Source organism: Salmo trutta, chromosome 27, assembly GCF_901001165.1.
Source record: "Salmo trutta chromosome 27, fSalTru1.1, whole genome shotgun sequence".
In the NCBI taxonomy this organism is placed as follows: domain Eukaryota; kingdom Metazoa; phylum Chordata; class Actinopteri; order Salmoniformes; family Salmonidae; genus Salmo; species Salmo trutta.
The window spans coordinates 15,222,559-15,240,127 of record NC_042983.1 but is presented as its reverse complement, the minus strand read 5'-3'; the positions used below and the strand labels follow the sequence as shown (position 1 = coordinate 15,240,127).

Genomic DNA, 17,569 nt, shown 5'->3' with positions numbered 1-17,569 from the left:
GTGTGTGTATGTCTCCACGTTAAGGCACTTACCAGTCTCTCATTGAGTCAGGGAGAGTTATTAAAGACTTAGTCATTCCCTTTGAGAGAGAGACACCACAGGGATCAAAGCACCTATGGATGACAGACTTCGATGAAACGGTTCAATTCTGGTCCTGGAGGGCCAAAACCCTTCTGTCTTTTGTTTCTGCCTGGCAGTTAATTGCACTCACCAGGTGTCCCAGGTCTGAATCAGTCCCTGATTAGGAGAGGATGAAACCAGAAGTTTAAGCCCTGACCTAGATGATGACCCAGAGTGCAGGGGTATTCAACTCTTACCCTACGAGGTCCGGAGCCTGCTTTTCTGTTGTACCTTTTAATTAATTGCGCACACCTGATGTCCCAGGTCTAAATCAGTCCCTGATTAGAGGGATAAGAATGGGGGGGGGGGGGAGCAGTGGAACTGGCTTCGAGGGCCATAGTTGAATTTGAGGGCCATAGTTGAATTTGAGGGCCATAGTGGATCACACGCTGTTGGGGTTCTCAGCCAGTCAGGGGGTCTGGACCAGAGACATAGATACACAGAGTTCAGCAAACTGTCCACCATGTTACAACCAAACCTTTCACAACAACTGCATGCTCATTTGCACTTCGAGTGCTGATTATGGTGAGCAAATCCAAATCTCAAGATATGTTTGCCAAACTATACATCTATGTCAGTGGTTGTGCACTGGGAGGATCTGGTAGTAGTGGCTGTTGTAGTAGCCTTGTCCAGCAGATAACACAGAGTTCACACATTATGCTTTATTAAACATTAGAAACAGATGATTATGTTAAAATGGGGAGCAGAGACTGAAGCTGCTGGTAGATAAACAATAAAATAATCCACTTTTAACTTTCCTCTGGAAAATCCTGGACAATCTTCTCTTTTTCAAATAAAGTGTTCCTCTCAACTCATCCATAAGAAGAGGAGGGTCAGGGGGATGTATAAAACCCTTGATAAATCTGTAGAAAAAAAGAGCTTTAAGAAAAGGAGTTCCGGTAAAAGCCAAAGCCACGCTGAGCCGTTCCTCCGTATCACTTGTCCGTGTGTGTGTCCGTGTCCGTGTGTGTGTCCGTGTGTGTGTTCGTGTCTGTGTGTGTGCGCTTGGGCGAAAAGAAACAAAAACATCCTAAAACTGGAGGTCCTCTTGTCATTCCCAGAAAAAAACTTTTCCCTTAAAAATACGAGTGTCCATGTAATGTTGTGTGGTAGAAACAGTGAGTTCTTGAAATGGGGGAAGAGGGGTTGGGTCCAACTGGTAAAAACGTTTGTGTGTGTGGGGAGGGATGGAGAGGGGGTTAATGAGTCTGGGGGGGTAATGAGTCTGGGGGGTGGTGGAAGGGAGGAGTGTGGGGGGTTAATGAGTCTGGGGGGTTGGGGAAGGGAGGAGTGTGGGGGGGGTAATGAGTCTGGGGGGTTGGGGAAGGGAGGAGTGTGGGGGGGTAATGAGTCTGGGGGGTGGTGGAAGGGAGGAGTGTGGGGGGTTAATGGGTCTGGGGGGTTGGGGAAGGGAGGAGTGTGGGGGGGTAATGAGTCTGGGGGGTGGGGTGTTGTCCTAAGACTGGGGTAGGTGTTGTCTGATGATCTCTCTGGACTGGGGAGGGATCCTGTCTGGGAAGCGAACCGTGAACTCTACGATGAGGTCACCGCGCTGAGTGGGGCTCTTAGGGAGGGGCAGGCCCTCCCCCCTCAGCCGCTTTACCGTCCCCGGCTTGATGACCTCATGGCAGGATAGCGGGATGACGCGGTTATCCAGGGTGGGAATGTTCACCGTACAGCCACACAGCGCCTGGGGGAGGGGAATATGAGAGGGTTTACTACTGTATCATATGACACAAGCATGTTTACTATATGACTGCTTCATTACAACAGTGATTATCAATCTGTTCCTCTTGGCGTTGCACATAGTTGTTCTACTCACGCCCAATGATGACAAAATCACATGTTGTTAGTAGTTAATTCATTCAGCGATTAAAGATAGGTGATAACATGTGTTTCAGGAGCTATGGATGTAGAAAACTTGTATCTGTTCCAGTTTAGCAGTCTAGAACACAGGTTCAGCTGGAGAACATTAGAGAACATGACTTCTTGGCACTCAGAGTGGAACAGAATGACATCATCAGCTACAATGGATCACTCCCTCTCTGACACTAAAACAAGTTTCCTGAACCTGGAAAACCCCGGTGTGTGTGTGTGTCTGTGTGTGTGTGTCTGTGCTTGTGTGTGTAGTGTTGATAGTTGCGGGGTTGTAGAGTGCACAGGAAGCTAATTTTAGAGTGTGGTCTCATTTCTACACCTAATGAAGTAAGACCGAATAAGCTGAGGTCGTGGTCACACACACACACACACACACACACAGACACACACACACACACACACACACACACACACACACACACACACACACACACAGAGAGAGAGAGAGACTGAAACCTGGGTGTCCACTGATCTTAGGTCAGGTTTGCACCCTACAATTAAGTAAAAGTAAACTGATCCTAGATCTGCAACTCCTACCCAGAGCAGGCAGCACACCATACTAAACTCCAACCCTAACGTAGGGCCAGGGCTGGGTAGTAACTAAGTAATCAGAATACAAAAACAAAGTAACTTATCAACTTGGATTAATTACAAAAATGAATAATCTGATTATACTTGCATTCTTAAAAACAACTGATTACGTTTGGGATTACTTCATCTAATCTCAAGAGGCAACATTTGTAAAACTTTGCCAGCATTTGCCCACTTTCATTTAGCGCACCCTCAAGACTTCTCACACGCTCTTAAAGGGTCTATCGTTCTGCTGATCTCTCATCAAGGATGGATGGCTTCTTTAGTAATAAACTGGTTGAATGAATAGGTAAGGCTTCCAAAACATTTACACCTAGCCTTCTGGTCAGACAGTCGTCATAGAGTTCCTGCTTGCTGCGTTGCACTTTCACTCTTTCTCCGTTGTGAGCTCTGTCCTGATTGCACAATATTTCAAGACGCAATCCCTGAAAAACATTGAAGAGAAGAGGGTCCCAGCGTTCTGTAGGTCTGAATTCTATTCATCAACTCTTACTATTGAACATAGGGCACTCACGTCGGCCATTCAAGGTGACCACATATATTACATTTACTGGTGTAAATAATACGGCTGACTATCAGTAGTCTAACTATCAGTAGTCTAATATTAGGCTAGATTTATTGTTTGCAATCTAGCTAACTACTTCCTCATTTGGTGAATTAGCCCCAAATGAATTTGTTTGTGATATTTGTGCCCCAAAATAGTTACTTAATCTCTTTTGAATCCACTTTTTTTTTTAAATGCTGCCACTGTATTTTGACAGTAATATACTAGCAACAATTGCCAAATTATCAAACTCGAAATTCGTGACAATTTAGGGTGTGCATCAGAAAAATATCTGGAATTGTGCATTCCAATTTATTGGATCATACCATTTTATTCTAGTACTTAATGAAGCACGGTGAATTACTTAATACAATTATTAGGCAACCCGTTTTTTCTATGTTGGTGTGACCATATCATGGGCTGGTCCCAACAACTGAAAATGTTGGTATGGAGCCCTGTGACTATGCTCTCACATATCAAACATATGAGTTGTAGGATCTTTATGCTCTCACATATCAAACATGAGTTGTAGGATCTTTATGCTCTCACATATCAAACGTATGAGTTGTAGGATCTTTATGCTCTCACATATCAAACATATGAGTTGTAGGATCTTTATGCTCTCACATATCAAACGTATGAGTTGTAGGATCTTTATGCTCTTACATATCAAACATATGAGTTGTAGGATCTTTATGCTCTCACATATCAAACATATGAGTTGTAGGATCTTTATGCTCTCACATATCAAACATATGAGTTGTAGGATCTTTATGCTCTCACATATCAAACGTATGAGTTGTAGGATCTTTATGCTCTCACATATCAAACATATGAGTTGTAGGATCTTTATGCTCTCACATATCAAACATATGAGTTGTAGGATCTTTATGCTCTCATAATAGTCCCCGATTTAGAAATACTAATGTTACTCAGTTAAATAATACTGTATTAGGTGAACATTTTTTAATGTTTTAAAATATCTGGTAATCCAAAAGATTGCGTTACTCATTTTGAGTAATCCAAAGGATTACGTTACTGATTACTTTATTTTTCATGTAACTGTAATCAGTAACAGATTACATTTTTAAAGTACTCCGCCCAACACTATCTAGGCCTGGATTGAATCAGTAGCGCCGAAGATAAGCATGATTGAAATTTGAAGACAATGTTTCCGCGTTCACGGTGACTGCATTCTCGGTAAACGCTGCATATTTCGCCTCAATCAAAAATGACCTTTACATTTCAACCGCACTACAAAAATGATATTCTGCGCTATGGATTGAATCCCGCCCCTAGACAGGTTGCCATGACACTGGAGGCACACAGACAGCTGACATAAGGCCAGTGTAATGATGTAAGCCTCAGCTCAGACAAGGCAGCACCAGAACAATATATTCTACTCCTGATAAGTTCAAACTCTGATTAAGTGCAGTAGGCTTACGGTTTTCCAGTCCCAATTCAATAACATGAAACTATTTTGAATTGTATGTTCCAGTTTAGTGCTTACAAGTTGCCCAATCAGGTGTCAACAGTCCCAGTTAGCAGTTGCCTAATCCAGTGTTTACTAACCCCCGCGCCTCAACCCCCCACCCTCCAAAATATAAGGCATCCAGAAACTATTGCCTAAGCGTTATCACATGTTATGTTGTCTTTGCCAATGCATACAGCATATTTCTCTGTAATATCAGAAGTCAAGTTCCTCTTAGAGTTAGAGATAGCCTTCTAAGTATGATTGTGTGTGTGTGTTCTTCCTTCCTGTTTCTCACACTGACCGAATGGCAAACTGTCCTGATTTAGAGAGAACAGCTGGAGAGTCAGCAGGGCTTGAAGCCTGTAGTTACAGGTTAAGGCCCCCGGCTCCAGTGATGACATAAAGGTCCAGACTCCAGACATTCTTGGTAGAGGTCATAGAATGGTCATAATGCAGAGGTAACAATTGTCTTTAGCAGACTAAAGAGCCTTCAGCTCTGCAACGTAGCTCTCATTGGGCTTGTTATTGTTAGACCTAAAGCCTGTGTAAAACAGAGGGCCTAAAACCAGCCGGTGTAGCTAGCATAGGGTCTGACCCAGCTATTTTAGGGCCAAAACCCAGCCAGCATAGCTAACGGAGTGTATAATAGCAGCCAGCCCGTCAACAGCGCCTAGTGCCAGAACTCTGTGATCATACCTTCCTGTTGGATGGAAGCAGAGCTCCCTGGCAGCTCCAGTTAAACTATGTTTTTCAGATAATGGTTCAGATTACCCAAATCCCCAATACTCTCTCTCCCTTCAACATCTCCCCTTCCTCCCTCCTCACCTCTCTCTCCGGTCTCTCTCCGGTCTCTCTTCTGTCTCTCTCCTTCACTGGATGTAAGTTAACATTTATTGTCTTTCCTGGATACATTAGGGGCTGGATTCAATCTGTATCGCGGAAGTTCAGCGCTATAGCACGTTTGAAATGTAAATCAACTAAAATGTTATTGGTTATACACATATTTAGCAGATGTTATTGCGCGTGTAGAGAAATGCTTGTGTTCCTAGCTCCACCAGTGCTAGGCAATGTTCCCGCGTGCGCAAAGACTGCACTCACAGTAAACGATGCATATGTGGGTTCAATCGGAAATGACCTTTAAGTTTCAATCACGCGATAGCGCTGAACTTCCGCAATACGGATTGAATCAAGCCCTAGGTCTGTGTCCCTGATGGTACCCTATTCCCTACATAGTGCACGACTCTTGATGCATTAACTATCTCATAACTAAAAGATATTTCTTTGGCAGTATATGACATTAAGAACCGTTTATGACAGCAGTAAAACAGGCCTACTGGTTAATGAGCTTATCTGAGCACTGCGGTACTTGTATAATTAATACAGTATGTACTTAACAAGTGCCTGTTTGGGGTCTGCCATTAGCCAGTCCATTAATATAGTCAGTAGATAAATGGCAGCTATATTGGAACTATAAAAGAGTGTTTCATTTCACAGGCTGGTCACAGCTGAGCTTGTGACCACACAGGAATAGAGGTTTAATTAAATGAACTGTGTGTCAGAGTTCCACCCTCACACCACAATCCCCTCTCTCTCTCTCTCTCTCTCTCTCTCTCTCTTTCTGTCTCTCTCTGTGTGTCTCTCTGTGTCTCTCTCTCTCTCTCTGTGTATAAAAGAGAAAGAGAGCTGTCTAAGTGTATAAATCCTTTGTGTGTTTTTGCACTACATGGTGAGTACCATAACGATTGTTGTGCTCATTGAAAGAGCAATCATAAAGGAAGACATATGAGGCAGGGCAGAGTGTGAGTGGGCCTGTCACACAGGGACAACACATTCCCCCATGCTCACTCACACTGCAGCGGCAGAGACATTCTGCAAAGCACTCAGTCTGCCCACCCAGGGCTCAGCTCACTTCACAGATAGACTGGAGGGATGTGTTGAACAAGGTCATGTACTCGGAGGAACAGCCTCTTTTAGGTGGAGTACCAATGTTTAACTGCACACACACACATCTTCCACCACTGCCCACAGCTTAGTACTAGAAACATGATCACCAGTGTACTGCTGTTAAAGGTGCCTGGGGCTCTGAGTCAGAGAGAGTAGGAAAGAGTGAGAGAGAGAGAGAGAGAGAGAGTAGGAAAGAGTGAGAGAGAGAGAGAGAGAGAGAGAGAGAGAGAGAGAGTAGGAAAGAGAGAGAGAGAGAGAGAGAGAGAGAGAGAGTAGGAGAGAGAGAGAGATGTGACTTTTGATGCTCTTCATTAGAACATCTCCACTTACTAAAATAATATAACACACACCCTTGTGAAAACCTAGAGGCAGATAGGGTTTGAGTCTCCTGTAGAGTAAAACATTTAAAATCGTGTCCGAACAGGTTAATACCACAGGCCTCCAGTTCTATGTGAGTGTTCTGTAGGGTATTTGTGGATAGAAAGAGAGAGAAAGTAAAAGAGCACTTTGTCACGGGCTGCTAGTTTTGTAATAAGGTATTTGTGGAGACAAAGGCTGTGTGAGAAAGACCGGGCGACAGACAGAGCGACAGACAGACAGACCGAGCGCCAGACAGACAGACCGACAGACAGACCGAGCGACAGACAGAGCGACAGACAGACAGACCGAGCGCCAGACAGACAGACAGACAGACAGACCGAGCTACAGACAGACCGAGCGCCAGACAGACAGACCGACAGACAGACAGACAGACCGAGCTACAGACAGACCGAGCGACAGACAGAGCGACAGACAGAGCGACAGACAGACAGACCCTACCTCCTTCAGACTGATATTGCCTGTGTAGATGATATTGGAGCCATCCCTCCTAAAGTGGGCGTGTCCTTTGTCTCTGAGCACAAAGGCGATGTCTGCAGGAATGTTCTCTGGGGTCTCGTCCCCCTCCTTAGGGAAGGTGATCTTGGTGCCCTCCTTCCATCCCCTCTTTATCACGATGTTCAGGATCTTGTCCTCCGTACAGCTGCTCCTGCCATCAGCGTTCAGCCTCCTCCTGGTGATCTTCATCCGCTTGGTGCAACCATGGAAGATCTCCTCCAGAGACACCTTCAGCTCGTGGACCACCGGGGGGTCCTGCTGCCTCCTGGACCCCCCCAAACGCTCCGACTGCACCCCCCTCCTCCTGCCCCCGCCATGGCCAGGGAAGCCGTTGACCCCCCCGGGGAAGCCGAAGTGTGTGAATGAGGCGAAGGGGTCTTCCTCATCAAAGTCTGTTTCCATGTCATGGTCGTTGGGGACCTTGGAGTGGACGCCGTTGGAGCGGTTGTGGTGGTTGCGGTGCGGTCCGAAGAACATATCGAAGGGGTTGGAACCGCCGAAAAAGGAGGCGAAGGTGGCGTGGGGGTCCCCATGGAAGGTGTAGTGGTACGACCCACCAGGAACCCCAGACTGACCACTACTGCCCCCTGCCTTCAGACCTGACCGAGAGGGAGAGAGGGCTGTGAGTACACAAACACACACACACACACACATCCTACCTGTAGCCTAATTCCCCTTCCGTAGAGAAAGGAGAGAGTTAAATAGTTTTAGAGATTTGTTTACAGCAGGTAGGAGGGAGTTTGAGGAGCGGAGGCCCTGGAGGCATGAGTAGCAGTCAGAGCGAACCCACGTGGGTGAGAGAGTTCCCACGGGATCCGGTGGGGGTGGGGGGGGGGGGCAGTGGTCTAGCAAGAGCCTTGCTGCTACAGAAACAGATAAGACTACCCACAGCTAAACACACACACACACACACCACACACACACACACCACACACACCACCTCACTGCTATTCTTATCTCTGCCTCCGCATGGATTCAGGCCTATCTGAGAGACGCAAACACACTGTGGAAAGACCTGATCAGACTGGAGAGAACACACAGTCAGACTGTCAGAGGGTAGAGGTGGAAGGGAGAGGTAAGGGGGATAGCTAAATAAAGAAAGGAGTCTGCTCAGTGTTCTCTCTCTCTCACACACTCACACACACGCACACACACACACACACACATAACGATAAATGACTTCATGACAGTTATATAATCACACCGACATCACTCTCAGAATACTGAGCACCCTCTCTTTCTCTTACCCTCCTCTCCTAGCTGGTCATAGATGACCCTCTTCTTGGGGTCACTCAGAACTTCGTAGGCCTCAGCGATCTCTTTGAACTTGTCCTCTGCGTTGGCGTCTGTGTTCTTGTCTGGGTGGAACCTCAGTGCCATGCGGCGATATGCCTTCTTGATCTCCTCCTCGTTAGAACCCTTAGGGATACCCAGCGTCTTATAGTAGTCCTTCCCCATGGCAACGACCTTTCTGTGACCCCCAACACACACCCTGGCACTCTGGTGGTAGAGGGAGAGAAAGGTTACTGGGTTAAGCATACACCTGGGCCTGATGAAAACTGATCCACACAGCCTGGCTCTCTGGTGAGACACACACACACACACACACACACACACACACACACACACACACACACACACACACACACACACACATATGAGTATTCTAAACACACATGTGAGTATTCTAATGAATATTGAAGTCTTTACTCCATCCCAGATGATTTGTGGAACTTGCCATGTTGCTATGCTATGATAATGTAGTAAGGTGTTGCCATGTTGCTATGCTATGATAATGTAGTAAGGTGTTGCCATGTTGCTATGCTATGATAATGTAGTAAGGTGTTGCTATGCTATGGTAATGTAGTAAGGTGTTGCCATGGCAGTGTAGTAAAAGCTCAAAGTTAGTGAATGTGAGGAACTCCCTACCATCTGGCACCTCTCAATCTGCTACACGCACACACGCACACGCACAAATGAGTATTCTAAACACACATGTGAGTATTCTAATGAATCTTGAAGTCTTTACTCCATCCCAGATAATTTGTGGAACTTGCCATGTTGCTATGCTATGGTAATGTAGTAAGGTGTTGCCATGTTGCTATGCTATGATAATGTAGTAAGGTGTTGCCATGTTGCTATGCTATGGTAATGTAGTAAGGTACTAAAACACACCGGATACGGACTAACTTACTAGACTAACTCGAAGTAGATATGGACTAGTTCTGACCAGGAGCCAGTATACTAGTGACTGTCTCTGGACATAGCAACCCATTGCCATGTTGCTATGCTATGGTAATGTAGTAAGGTGTTGCTATGCTATGGTAATGTAGTAAGGTGTTGCCATGTTGCTATGCTATGGTAATGTAGTAAGGTGTTGCTATGCTATGATAATGTAGTAAGGTGTTGCCATGTTGCTATGCTATGATAATGTAGTAAGGTGTTGCCATGTTGCTATGCTATGGTAATGTAGTAAGGTGTTGCTATGCTATGGTAATGTAGTAAGGTGTTGCCATGGCAGTGTAGTAAAAGCTCAAAGTTAGTGAATGTGAGGAACTCCCTACCATCTGGCACCTCTCAATCTGCTACACACACACACACACACACATGCTATCAGTAGTCTCATGAAACCGCAGTCCTGTTAGCCTAAATATGACACTATGCGTCTGTCATTGTAGGCTACAGTCTGCCCTGCGAGCTATTTTATAGCTGGATAAAGTACAACAGATGGTAGGCTATTTGTATGGCCTATGTATGGTTGTTATTTAGCTTTTCCTGTAAATATCTTCATCACTGTGAATCTCCACCGTAGAAAATGAGACAAAGAAACAGCACCTGTCACCCATTATAGAGCCGATCTGCGCCGCACCGAATTTTGCTGTCGTTGTTCCGCCAGGTAGGCTGATTATAGACTATTACCGGCAAATATGTCAAGAGACAACAACGCCTCAGTGTGAGAATCGAACCTATCGATTGACCAATGCAGAAACCGGAGTGGTGCAACACCAGCTATTCCACAGGCTTCAATGACAGCCGTGGAAACGGCCAGTGAGCGGTGCGGAGAACACATAAGAATAGAAGGATGAAATTAAACGTTTCCTACCCGTTATAATTTTCAGCAGAAAAATCGGCAGAACAGATGAACATATCCCCGTCTCTCTCTTCTCTCCCGCCCTGGTATCCCTCTCGGGTCTTTATTGTGTGACGTCAGAGTTCAACCGCTCACCGGTTCCGAAATAGTTGGTGACAGAACAACGCTCTGACGTCAATTAGGCTAATAAAACCAAAACCCATACCATTCAATCAGTGACTCAAAAATCACATAGTTATGCGGTGTGGTTCTGGTTCAATTAAATAGACCTTCAACACTTATTTCCACTTCCAATGTTAAACTTCAGAGGAGAAATACAGCGTTGGCCGACAGCAACAACCCAATTCCTGTCCTGGCCATAAGCTGAAATAGCCTAATACATAGGCTACTGGCTCCTGGTCAGAACTAGTCCATATCTACTACGAGTTAGTCTAGTAAGTTAGTCCGTAGCCGGTGTGTTTTAGTAGCGTCTTACCGTATGCTAGTGACTGTCTCTGGACTTCACCAACTGTCCCTCGCCGCTTCTCCGCACGACAGCTGATTTGCGGGTCGAACTCTGCCAGTTAAAAGCGCAGCGCGCTTTGTTCCAATCCACTCCGAGCCGATGGGAAAAGACAGCCTGACTGTCTAGATAATTTGTTGCGCTGATTGAAACGTTTATCAAATTAACATCACCCGAGTCAATTTATCCAATCCATCTAATCATTGATCCACTCAGTGAGGTGTTGGTTTACTTGACTTCCATTCCTGGGAGGAGATAAACAGTCTGGAGTTTAGGATTAGTCTAAGTCATGGCTCTACTTCACTCTGAGAGAGCTGGGATTCTACTCTAAAAGAAAACAGAGACATATTAGGAGTCTCTCCCTCTGTATGTCTGTCTGTCTGTCTGTCTGTCTGTCTGTCTGTCTGTCTGTCTGTCTGTGTGTGTGTGTGTGAGCGAGAGAGAGTGGGATAGCAGAGCCCAAGGCAGATTTATCCAATGCCCGTGGATGGTACTCCAGGCTGAGGCAGTGTGTGTTTGTGTGTATGCCCGTGGATGGTACTCCAGGCTGAGCTGTGATATAAACAGAGTTGGTACATGTGATCACTGGCAGTCAGGGACTAGAACCTTCCCGCACACGCAGGCAGGCAGACAGATAGAGAAGCCCGAGGAGTGAGTCAGTCTATCTCACTCAGCACAGAGGCTACATTTCAATAGTCTTAAGTGGCTTCCTCTTCTTGTGTCCTTTCCTTAATTGACAAATCTTACATAAATCTTACATCACTTCCATTCATCCAATGTTGTCAGTTCAGTACAAATAAAGAGGAGAGGCCATTTTAGACTACTGAGATGCAGCCTGTGTCTATATGTACTGTATTTATATCTGTCCACATGTCTACCTTTTCTCCCCTTCCTTTCTCCTCTTTCAAGAGGATGTGTTATGTCATCAGTAGAGAGTTCTGCTGTAAGAATGTTTTCTGTGACATTTTTACTGTTAAGGACATTAACTGCCTGCTCAGTACTTACAGCACAATTAAAAGAGAAGCTGATTATAGTTTTCATTCCTACATTATGCAATTTCCAAGAAAAGGCACTCTGTTCAGAAGCCTGTAAGCAGTAAATGTACCTCCAAAAGAGATAAGAGAGCGCAGAACCATCAGGAGGTGGGGGAGGATGGAAGAGGTGGAGATAGAAGGGTGGAGAAGTAGAGAGGCGGGCATGTCACTCAAGGTCCACTCAAGGTAGACAGAGAGGGAAGGGGGAGAGGCAGAGGCTAAGGGAGAATTGTAGCGAGAGAGACAAAGAGAAAGTAGAGGAAGAGAGCGAGAAAGTTGGCCCAGGATTAGTCTGGCTATAGCTTGACTCATCCCTTTCTCTTCAGTAGTGAGGAGGTGTGAAAGAAACGAGTGACTTAGTAGAGAAGAGCAGCTCTCGTGGGAGGAGTCTGTCTGATAAACCGTGCACATGCACGCAGCATGTACAGTGCCTTCGGAAAGTATTCAGACCCCTTGACGTTTTCCACATTTTGTTACGTTACAGCCTTATTCTAAAATGGATTGAATTTTTGTTTTTTTCTCTCGTCAATCTACACACAATACCCCATAATGACAAAGCAAAAACAGGTTTTTAGAAATGTTTTGCTAATATATGAAAATAAAAAAACTGATATCACATTTACATAAGTATTCAGACCCTTTACTCAGTACTTTGTTGAAGCACCTTTGGCAGCGATTACAACCTCGAGTCTTCTTGGGTATGACGCTACAAGCTTGGCACACCTGTATTTGGGGAGTTTCTCCCATTTTTCTCTGCAGATCCTCTCAAGCTCTGTCAGGTTGGATGGGGAGCGTTGCTGCATAGCTTTTTTCAGGTCTCTCCAGAGATGTTCGATCAGGTTCAAGTCCGGGCTCTGGCTGGGCCACTCAAGGACATTCAGAGACTTGTCCCGAAGCCACTCCTGCATTGTCTTGGCTTTGTGCTTAGGGTCGTTGTCCTGATGGAAGGTGAACCTTCACCCCCAGTCTGAGGTCCTGTCATAAGCGTCGTATGTGACAGAACCACCCACTGAAAGAAGGCCAAGCAGCTGGGTAAGGAGCAGAAGTATTTGGAGTCGTGGACGTGGGAGGAGATCTTAGACGGGAAAGGACCCTGTGGAGGCAGGCTGGGGAGTATCGTCGACCGAAGGAGGAACTGGAGGCAGGCTGGGGAGTATCGTCGACCGAAGGAGGAACTGGAGGCAGCGAAGGCAGAGCGGCGCTACTATGAGGCGCTGTATAATCCAAGAGGCAAGTGCGGGAGGCAGCCCCAATTTTTTTTGGGGGGGGGCATACGGGGAGTTTGGCAGAGTCAGGGTGGAGTCCTGAGCGAACTCCCCGTGCTTACCGTGGGGAGCGGGTGACGAGGAGAGCACCGAGCTATGCGGAAATGCGCACGGTATCGCCCATACGCACGCACAGTCCGGTGCGGTCAGTACGGGCTCCGCAGCGTTGCCGGGCGAGAGTTGACCGGCAGCCAGGGAGAAGTGCACCGGCGCAGCGCATCTGGCCGCCAGTGCGTCTCCTCGGTCCAGCTTACCCTGTGCCTGCTCTACGCATGGCAGCCCTCACTCTCCAGCACAGCCCAGTTCGCCCTGTGCCAGCGCTCTGCCCGTGCCGGGCTACAGTGACCATTCAGCCAGGATGGGGTGTGCCAGCCCTGAGCTCCAGACCACCGGTGCGCCTCCACGGCCCAGTGTGCCCCGTGCCTGCTCTGCGCACCCAGTCTCCTGTAAGTCTCCCCAGTCCTCCAGCGACGTTTCTCAGCCCGGAGCCTCCAGCGACGCCTCTCAGCCCGGGGCCTCAGGGTGACGCCTCTCAGCCCGGGGCCTCAGGGTGACGCCTCTCAGCCCGGGGCCTCCGGTGAGGCCTCTCAGCCCGGGGCCTCCGGTGAGGCCTCTCAGCCCGGGGCCTCCGGTGAGGCCTCTCAGCCCGGGGCCTCCGGTGAGGCCTGTCAGCCCGGGGCCTCCGGTGAGGCCTCTCAGCCCGGGGCCTCAGGGCGACGCCTCTCAGCCCGGGGCCTCCGGCGACGCCTCTCAGCCCGGGGCCTCCGGTGAGGCCTCTCAGCCCGGGGCCTCCAGCGACGCCTCCCAGTCCGGAGCCTCCAGCAGTGGTCTGCAACTCAGAGCCTTCGGCGGTGGTCTGCGGCCAAGGGCCTTCAGCGGTGGTCTGCAACCCAGAGCCTTCGGCGGTGGTCTGCGGCCAAGGGCCTTCAGCGGTGGTCTGCAGCCAAGGGCCTTCAGCGGTGGTCTGCAGCCCAGAGTCTTCAGAACGGGAGCTACGCCCAGAGCCAGAGCCACCTCCGTAGTGGGAGGATTGGCGAAGGGGGGGTGTAGCACAGGAACCGTCATTGACGGTGGCCACCCTCCCTTCCCTCCCTTTAGGTTTGGGGTTGTTTTTGTGGGGTTTTTTGTTTTGAGGTGCAGTCGGGGTCTGCACCTTCGGCGGGGGGGGGGGGTACTGTCACGTCCTGACCAGTAGAAGGGGTCATTTGTCATTGTAGTATGGTCAGGGTGTGGCAGGGGGTGTTGTTTTTGTGTGTTTTGGGGTTGGTTTGTTTAGAGGGGATTTGTTCTAGTTTTCATTTTCTATGTTCATTTTCTATGTGTGGCCGAGTATGGTTTCCAATCAGAGGCAGGTGTCTTTCGTTGTCTCTGATTGGAAGCCATACTTAGGCAGCCCTGTTTTCCTTTGGGTTTGTCGGTGGTTGTTTTGCGTATAGTCTGTGTACCTTACGGAACTGTTTGTCGTTTGGTTATTTTGTTTAAGTGTTCTCTCAAAATAAATGAAGATGAGCACTATACACGCTGCGCCTTGGTCTGTTCAAAACGACGCCTGTGACAGGTCCTGAGTGCTCTGGAGCAGGTTTTCATCAAGGATCTCTCTGTACTTTGCTCTGTTAATTTTCCCTCGATCTTCACTAGTCTCCCAGTCCCTGCCGCTGAAAAACATCCCCACAACAAGATGCTGCCACCATCAAGAGATGGTGCCAGATTTCCTCCAGATGTGACGCTTGGCATTCAGGCCAAAGATAATCTTGTTTCTCATGGTCTGAGAGTCTTTAGGTGCCTTTTAGCAAACTCCAAGTAGTCTGTCATGTGCCTTTTACTGAGGAATGGCTTCGTCTGGGCACTATACCATAAAGGCCTGATTGGTGGAGTGTTGCAGAGATGGTTGTCCTTCTGGAAGGTTCTCCCATCTCCACAGAGGAACTCTGGAGCTCTCACTGAGTGACCATCGGGTTCTTGGTCATCTCCCTGACCAAGGCCCTTCTCCCCGGATTGCTCAGTTTGGCCGGGCGGCCAGCTCTAGGGAGAGTCTTGGTGGTTCCAAACTTCTTTCATTTAAGAATGATGGAGGCCACTGTGTTCTTGGCAACCTTCAATGCTGCAGAAATGTTTTCGTACCGTTCCCCAGATCTATGCCTCGACACAAACCTGTCTCGGAGCTCTACAGGCAATTCCTTTGACCTTATGGCTTGGTTTTTGCACTGACATGCACTGTCAACTGTGGGACCTTGTATAAATAGGTGTTTATTTCCAAATCATGTCCAATCAATTGAATTTACCACATGTGGACTCCAATCAAGTTGTAGCAACATCTCAACGATGATCAATGGAAACAGGAGGAACCTGAACTCAATTTTGAGTCTCATAGCAAAGGGTCAGGATATTGATGTAAATAAGGTATTTCTGTTTTACAATTTGTAAGAAATGTACAAACATTTCTAAAAACCTGTTTTCACTTTGTCATTATGGGGTATTGTGTGTAAAAAAAGATGTAATACATTTTAGAATAAGGCTGTAACGTAACAAAATATGGAAAAAGTCAAAGGGTCTGAATACTTTCTGACGGCACTGGTGTCAGGTGTAAGGGCACATACCCTACAGTACAGGTTTGTTTCTGTTGACATTTCCTGAGACATTTCCCTGTGGCAGCAGAGAGACCCTGTACAGCTGTCAATTGTGTGTGTAGGTGTGTTTTACTATAGACATTAAAAGTGAGTGTGGGTGCAATAGGGTAATTTGCATTGATTTAATTGAATAAACGTTATTAATCCTATAAAGGGATTAACACATTGGGTAATATTTCTGTGAGTGTAATATTTCTGTGAGTGTAATATTTCTGTGAGTGTAATATTTCTGTGATTGTACACAGGAAGGCTCTAGACACTACATGTACTGACTGCTGACCCAATGTTTGTTTCCATGACAACAGAAGGAGCTGCCAACAGTGGAGCCCTCTGAGTGCTCTGTCTGTCTCAGCCTGGTAACTCTCTCAGCCTGGTCCTTTGTCTGTCTCGTTCTGGTCCGCTGTCTGTCTCAGCCTGGTCTGTCTCAGCCTGGTCCTGTGTGTATGAGGGTGGTGTCCCAGCAGAAGGGGTAACAGAACCTGTCACAAAGTCTCACATGTAGATCTACTAGCAACCAATTCCATGAGCAGCAGCACTTAAGAAGAGCTCCTCCTTAAATTGCACATTTAAAAAAAGTGTATTATATGTTAACAGTTGAGTTATTTTAGTGCATTGCTGTGTTCTGGCCATTTAGAGGACTTGGAAGATACTTTTCTTTTGTGGAAATAGTTTGGAGATTTTGAGAGATTGATTGACTTGGTCTTGCAAGACTCATCTGCAGTGCTGAATCATCAGAGAACACAGGCTAGGGGGACTATAAACCCAACATGGACAACAACAAGAATTAGGACATAGATAAACAAACACAAAACCAACATAGGGAGAAAGAGGAAGGATTTCTGAGGAATTTCTGGAAGGTAGTTCAAGCCTTGATAGCGAAACAAGCATTCAGACGAACAAACAAACAAGCAAAATAGCACTTGGAAAGGAGGTGGGGACATTCTGAACATTGAGAGAGTATCTTAATTTATGTGTAATGTGTTGTTTCATTGAAAAACACATTTCATATTTTTATTTGTATTCCTCATAAAAGTGCATTGTTTATAAAGTGAATTTATCTATAGGTGCATTATTGAAATAAGTGCTTTCATCAAGAAGCACAAGCACATCATTCTAGAGTAGAGTGCATTGTTTAACGAGGTCACAATGGAGATGGAAATTAATGCATTCTCTAAGCATTGTTTCAGAGACCTTGCCATCACATATCTTGAAAATGTTACAAGTGAGTCAGGAAAAAATAAATTGCTAAGAGAATCCCCAGAGACTCTGAGAGCAGACTTAATTCTAAAAGCAGATGATTGTAATGCTTGGCACACAGCTCTCCATAAGAACAATAATGAACTTAAAATGTCAGGAAACAGAACAATGAGGCAACTGTACATTGATTCCACCCCCAAATTTAACATGCATATTTATAATAACGGCACTGTGATGGTTCAAGGTTCGGAGGCCAGTCTGGATCAATTTGTCTACTACTTCGACCAAATAAAACCTCTTGATGCTGAACTTAAAAATCTCCATTGTCACTACCTACAACAGCCTCCACTCCCTCTGTGCCCCAGTATATAGTCCCCAGTGTCCCTCTCTCGCCTGCAGCAGACACAGCCCTGAGCAAGCCTCTCT

General features: G+C 46.6%; 1 protein-coding gene across 2 annotated transcripts; it reads right to left on the bottom strand.

The window, feature by feature from the left end:
* Nucleotides 1-1,503: 1,503 nt before the first annotated feature.
* dnajb5 (DnaJ heat shock protein family (Hsp40) member B5) lies at nucleotides 1,504-11,548 on the bottom strand. Of its 2 annotated transcripts, none has more exons than XM_029716836.1 (4): nucleotides 10,994-11,548; nucleotides 8,675-8,927; nucleotides 7,371-8,026; nucleotides 1,504-1,810 (listed from the first exon to the last, which is right to left on the bottom strand). In XM_029716836.1, the coding sequence occupies exons 2-4, from the start codon at nucleotides 8,883-8,885 to the stop codon at nucleotides 1,577-1,579; spliced, it is 1,101 nt and encodes a 366-aa protein (XP_029572696.1). In that variant the 5' UTR covers nucleotides 8,886-8,927; nucleotides 10,994-11,548; the 3' UTR covers nucleotides 1,504-1,576. The 2 variants fall into 2 exon arrangements, with proteins under 2 accessions (XP_029572696.1, XP_029572697.1); XM_029716837.1 differs by lacking the exon at nucleotides 10,994-11,548 and adding an exon at nucleotides 10,531-10,621.
* Between the last annotated feature and the right edge of the window lie 6,021 nt (nucleotides 11,549-17,569).

Excerpts from the sequence above, each read along its gene's own strand:
- dnajb5 (XM_029716836.1), bottom strand. The coding sequence starts at position 8,885 with ATGGGGAAGGACTACTATAAGACGCTGGGTATCCCTAAGGGTTCTAAC. Across the intron at positions 8,027-8,674 it reads TGACCAGCTAGGAGAGGAGG|GTCTGAAGGCAGGGGGCAGT; the intron begins GTAAGAGAAAGA and ends CCTCTCGGTCAG. Across the intron at positions 1,811-7,370 it reads GCAATATCAGTCTGAAGGAG|GCGCTGTGTGGCTGTACGGT; the intron begins GTAGGGTCTGTC and ends CCCCTCCCCCAG.